At 59.4% G+C, this 6,000-nt stretch overlaps 2 protein-coding genes across 2 annotated transcripts; both read left to right on the forward strand.

The window, feature by feature from the left end:
* The first annotated feature begins 301 nt into the window (after positions 1-301).
* Positions 302-2,400, forward strand: GGTG_04038 (GTP-binding protein ypt5). The gene is made up of 5 exons (XM_009221827.1): positions 302-600; positions 686-705; positions 786-812; positions 917-1,108; positions 1,194-2,400. The coding sequence occupies exons 1-5, from the start codon at positions 525-527 to the stop codon at positions 1,542-1,544; spliced, it is 666 nt and encodes a 221-aa protein (XP_009220091.1). The 5' UTR covers positions 302-524; the 3' UTR covers positions 1,545-2,400.
* Positions 2,401-2,590: 190 nt separating this feature from the next.
* On the forward strand, positions 2,591-5,278 carry GGTG_04039 (mitochondrion protein). The gene is made up of 3 exons (XM_009221828.1): positions 2,591-2,800; positions 2,939-4,756; positions 4,820-5,278. Exons 1-3 carry the CDS (start codon positions 2,687-2,689, stop codon positions 4,862-4,864), a joined length of 1,977 nt encoding a protein of 658 aa, XP_009220092.1. The 5' UTR covers positions 2,591-2,686; the 3' UTR covers positions 4,865-5,278.
* The last annotated feature ends 722 nt before the right edge of the window (positions 5,279-6,000 follow it).

Below are 6,000 nucleotides of genomic sequence, written 5' to 3' on the forward strand. Positions count from 1 at the left end.
TGCTCGGCTCCGCCCCCAGCGGCTGCATCACCTCGCCAGGCACTCGCTAAGCCCAGCCCGTTTCTCCCACGACGCCTCGCCCCCCAACAATTGACGACAACATCGCCGCCTTGAGCAAACAACACAGACACGAACACAAGCACCCGCTCTCTCTGTCGCCTGTATTTCAGCAGCCGATTCGCTCTGTTGGCTTCCGCATCACCTAGTAGAGAATTCTCTGGGGGATCGTCTGGGGAACTGCAGCTTCTTTGTCCAAGCAGGGCCTCTTTGTGTTTCGCCGCAGCGACAGCCGCCGCCGTCTCCGCTTCCGCCACTGTCCTGGGCTTTGCGACCACCATCACCAGCCTCCGCCGATCCAACTCGACTCGTCTCCGCCGATCCAACTCGACTCGTCTGCGCAGCATCTCCCGCTCGACGGCATCACAGCCTGTGTACACTATTGATAACATTACATTACATCCCGAGTCGCCGACGCCCCGAAACCAGCTCCCGAAGCCCCCGACCCCAACGCACCTTTAACTGCAATGGCGTCACGAGGACCCCCCGGTGCCCGCGGCATGGGCGGCAACCGCTTTGCGCAGTTTAAACTGGTCCTGCTCGGTGTGTTCCTGTCTACACCGCTGATGGCATTCGGCCCCTTCGTCTACGCGGCGCGCTCAAACTAACCTTGCATCCTTTCGTCTAGGTGAATCGGCCGTCGGCAAGGTACGCTGTCGCAAGGCTGTTTCATGCTTGGCACATGACCTGAAGACTTACTGACATGTTATCCGGCCCTCTCTACGCAGAGTTCCATAGTCCTCCGTTTTGTTAAGGTATGCAACTCGTTATTTTCTCAGTCTTTCTCATGAGGGTGTTCCCACTCGATGCACCCACCGGAGCGAACCCCCACTGACTTGGATGCTGTTCCGCATCGCAGGACCAATTCGACTCTTACCGGGAATCGACCATCGGCGCTGCATTCTTAACACAGACTATCTCGCTCGATGAAAACACGACGGTCAAGTTCGAAATCTGGGATACGGCGGGCCAGGAACGGTACAAGTCGTTGGCGCCCATGTACTACCGGAATGCGAACTGTGCTGTTGTCGTCTATGACATCACACAATCCGTGAGTCCTCCTAACCTTTTCGCCATGCTGGCCTTGACGTCGTTTACGTCGCTGCTTAGGTACTGATAGCCCCCGGAAACCGCAGGCATCACTTGACAAGGCCAAGGCATGGGTCAAGGAGCTGCAGCGACAGGCAAACGAGAACATCATCATCGCTCTCGCCGGAAACAAGCTCGACTTGGTCACAGAGCAGCCCGACAAGAGGGCAGTGTCGACGGCAGATGCCGAGGCCTACGCTCGTGAGGCAGGCTTACTCTTCTTCGAAACCTCGGCGAAGACGGCCGAGAACGTGCGCGAGCTTTTCACAGCTATTGCCAAGAAACTGCCACTTGACCAAGTCGGCCCCAGGCATGCCCGACCAGGCCAGCGGCCCGGGGTGAATCTAACCTCATCCGAGGGCGCAAACACCCAGACCAATGGGCCTTGCGCCTGCTAGATGGGCGCCTATGGGCGGGGTGTGCATTGCTGGACGCAACACAATCTCACCGAGCGACCTACCACACATTCTGGCCGTCATTGGCGCCAGGATGTGATCCGATGCGGGCGCGACCGCAAGTATTGATATCGGTCCGCTCTCGCGCGGTGCAAATGTGGTAGCGACGGTATGCGGAGTGGTTTCGACAGCGCGAAGCGCGTTCATGAACATGTGAGCCTGACGAATCGGGTACACAACGAGGTTCGGTATATCATGCATCAGCGGGAAGAGGCATGAGGAGTCGCATAGACTGGCCCCGGTGTTGTTGTTTTCACTGTGCTTTTGAACCACTGCCCGGAACAGCCCACCGGCGGCGGTTGGGGTGCTTATCGGAGGGAATGATAGACGTGTACCTTGACGGCGTCTTTCGCACGGTATTCGCAGTCAAGCCCCCTTCTTTTTAATATTCTTTTTTCCTTCTTTCTCTCCTTTGGTTTTCTCTCGTTGGGTTTACTTTGATGCGTCTCGGTCTCCTTCCTATCATATCCGCTCTGTCTGCCTTTCCCTGTGCTATTTGGAGTATATGCACTACCCATCTATCTACTGCAGTCTGATTCTTTGTGCCTAGCGGGGCAACCTCTTTGCTCACATGCAAGCGTTGAGTATGACCATGATAGGTGGCCGGTTTTCAGCAGTCCCATTACTCTCGAGGACATGCATTCCTTCAGGATAGGCAGCTACCTAGGTAGACAGGCATCAGGCAGGCCTCATGGCGCGATGCAGACGATGAGACTAAGACGCATTCCCATAGGAATAGATTGTCAGGATATCTACCTCCCCACGCAATATCACCTAGGTCGGTGTCTTTTGTGGCAGATGACACTGAAGACTGACATCTATCTGGCTGGCTGTAAGGGATGGATGGCCAGATCACGAGCCAGCATCTTCTGCCCAACACAAATGACGTCTCTCGCAAAATTCGGGGTCCGTGCTGTCGTGGTTCCATGGCTGATTTTCCATCCAACCGCCCGTTTAGCCGAAGTTTCCCCACCCTGCCGCAGCCAAGTCACTGAGAGCATTTTCACGCGGCCAAGCGCCGTCACGATCCCACCCATTGCCCAAACCAACTCCCTCAGCGCCGCACCCCGCTACACCACGCCCTCATGCTGCGGACATCGCTGAGATCCGTGAGGGGGGCCGGCGGCAGGTCCTTCGCGGCCGCCGCCAGCCGTCAATGGCAGCTTGGAGTTGCCGCCCCTGCTCGGGTTACCGTCAAGGTACGCACCACCACCACCACCCAACGAGCTCCTACCGAGCTGTATCGCCTGCCCGCACTGGCCGATAGCCCTAATCTCGGGACATGGGCCCCTTCTCGTCGGGCCTCAAGCTTGCTAACCAGACCTGCCGCCTGCTAGAGGTTCTTTGCCGATAAGAAAACACCCGAGCCCGCCGTCATCCCACCCAGCGAGACCAGGACAGCAGCTGCCAGCCAGGCACCCCCGCCTACATCGCAAGTCCGGGTCGAGGCCTCGCAAATACAGCCAGAGAATGTACCTCTTACACCTCCTGCAGCTCCCGCGGCCCCTCCCAAGAAGAAGAAGGGCTTCTTCCGCCGCCTGCGCAACTATATACTCACCATGACGTTCCTGGGCGCCCTGGCCTTTGGCGGTGGCGTCTGGTACTCGCGCATCAACGACAGCTTCCACGACTTCTTCACTGCTTACGTACCGTACGGTGAGCAGGCCGTGCTCTATCTCGAGGAGATGGACTTTCGCAAACGCTTTCCCCGCATAGCCCAGCGTGAGGCTTCCAGCAACCCCAGGGACTCGGATGCCAGCGTCCGCATTCCCGCCCAGAGCGGTGCGTCATGGCGTGTTGCCGATACCGAGCCACCCGTGAAGCGCGAGTCCAGCGCAGTCAAGACGGAGGGGGCCAAGCAGGCAGCCAAGGCCAAGGCCCCTCCCAAGGAGTATCCAGCACCCGAGGTGAAGCAGCCGGCTCCTGCCAAGAAGCCGACAGCCTCGCCCAAGGCCAAGGCTTCTCAAGTCGCTGCTCCTGCGCCTGCTGCTGCGCCTGCTGCTGCCGCATTCACTCCGCCCGAGGTTGATGAGCCCTCTCGCTGGCCGCCAGCCTCGCCCATCGACCCGCTTGCGGTTAACGATGCGAACGAGCCCGTGGTGCAGGATCTGGTCAAGCTCCTCAACGACATCATCACCGTCGTTAACGCCGACGGTGCCAATGCGCGCTACGGACCCACGATCGGAAAGGCCAAGCAGGCCGCCGAGCAGCTCGGCGGCAAGATCCGCGAAATGAAGAAGGTGGCACAGGACGAGGCGGCCGTCACAGTCAAAGAGCAGATCGACAAGCTCGAGACCCACGCGGCGGATCTTATTTCGCGCATTGAGGGGCACATGACTGCGCAGGAGTCCCGGTGGCGTGAGGAATTCGAGGCCGAGATGGCCCGGGCTCAGGAAATATTCGACGCTCGGCTCAAGACCATGACGGAGCGAGAGAGGGAGGTTGCCGAGGCCAAGATGCAAAACAGGCTTCTCGAGCAGGCTCTTGAGCTGCAGCGCCAGTTCAAGGAGGAAGTCAAACAGCGCGTCGAAACGGAGCGCGAGGGCCGTCTCGGCCAGCTTGAGAGTCTTAGCACCGCGGTCAGCGAGCTCGATCAGCTCACCTCGAGCCTGGACGAGGTCGTAGACGTGACCAAGAAGACGCAGCAGCTCAACGTTGCCGTTGATGCGGTCAGGGCCAGCCTCGAGGCATCCTCTACGGGGCCTGCGGCGCCTCCTCGCCCCTTCATCCGTGAGCTGGCGGCACTCAAGGAGATCGCGCGGGGCGACGACGTGGTAGATGCAGCCATCGCGAGCATCCACCCCTCGGCGTACCAACGGGGAATCCCGAGCACTGCAGAGCTGATTGACCGGTTCCGGCGCGTGGCGACCGAGGTGCGCAAGGCGGCCCTGCTGCCAAACGACGCCGGAGTGGCTTCTCACGCGTCCTCGTACGTGCTGAGCAAGGTCTTGTTCACCAAGCAGCCTGGCCCTGCCGCAGAAGCAGGCGGCGACGACGTCGAGAGCGTCCTTACGCGCGCACAAACCTACCTGGAGCAGGGCGAGCTGGATGCTGCAGCCCGCGAGGTCAACGGCCTAAAGGGCTGGGCCAAGACGCTCAGCCGGGACTGGCTTGCAGAGGTCAGGAAGGTGCTGGAGGTCCGGCAGGCTCTCGACGTGAGTTCCCTTGTGCACTTTACATGGCTACTTGGACGTGCTAACCATTGCTTGCCACCGCAGGTCATCCAAACCGAGGCGAGACTTCGGATCCTCAAGGTGGAATAAAGTCTCACTCGACGGCAGCCCTCACAGCAGCCTGCCACAAAGATGCCCCCGGGCCCTCCTACGTTGGCTCCAGGTTCAAAATTCCCTTGGTCGTTTCTCGTCCAGCATGTGTATACGTATACTTTAAGCCCGTCTTCGTTGTTTTGCAGAGGTGCCCACGAAAAGAAGACCGAATTCTGGACTGCGTTTCTTTCTGTTCTTTATTATTCCTGGACGGACGCCCTTATCATGATCCTCTTACCCCCTCAGGAACCGAGAGGCATGCGGCCCTGGGTCCTGTCCAGCGTGTACGAGGATGGAGCGGTGAGGTAGAAAGGAAAAAGAATAATAGACCATGAACTAGACGCAGACAGGACGGTACATGGACTTCTCCCCCCTGACCAGGCTGCCACACTGTACGACCAGTTCATCACATCTAACGCGCCGTCCCGAAGCAGGCGCTGCCGACCCGCTGGGGCGAGGTCGAGACTGGTCACGGCGAGTCTCTGCCCCATTGCCGTCACCCTCGCGGATTTTCCCCAAGCCTGTCTCGCACTTGTACTCGTACTCGGCCAGTACACCGGCATAGTCGCAAGTGTGCGGCACAGACAAACATTGGCGAAATCTGCGTCCCACCGCACACGGGTGCAACCATCACTGGCTGGCTGCCTCTGCGGTTTTCCCACCCCCCAGTCCAAGGCGACATGTACTGCTAAAAAGTAGCAGGAGACGCGCAAACCCCCCAGCTCTCGGCGGTTCCACTCGTCCCCCCTCTGCAAAGATTGCCACCCCGGAAGCATGTGAGGGAGGGGTGTGGGTGCTTCCCACTCGTCGCGTCTTGTCATCCAGAGCGACCACCCCCCCTCAGCCAGCCTCTTGGGATCCCGACGCACTCCCACCATCAGGTCAGCTTTGAGGGAGTGGTCGCGCATGGACAGGACATGTTCGCCCCGGTATCGTATGCTTTTTGGCCACCTGTAGATGGCCGGGGAGGGGTATAGCCGCAGTCTACTGGACCGCCTCCTGGCACCGCCATGTGTCCTGCTCATAGCCAACGTCAGGCTTCGGTCAGCCTTGTGGCGGGAGTATGTCACTAGTCCCAGTGGCCTCCTATCATTGCCACTCCTCATCCTGTTGGGTGCTCTCTCTCTCTCTCT

The sequence above is a fragment of the Gaeumannomyces tritici genome (genome assembly GCF_000145635.1).
Source record: "Gaeumannomyces tritici R3-111a-1 unplaced genomic scaffold supercont2.2, whole genome shotgun sequence".
Classification (NCBI taxonomy): domain Eukaryota; kingdom Fungi; phylum Ascomycota; class Sordariomycetes; order Magnaporthales; family Magnaporthaceae; genus Gaeumannomyces; species Gaeumannomyces tritici.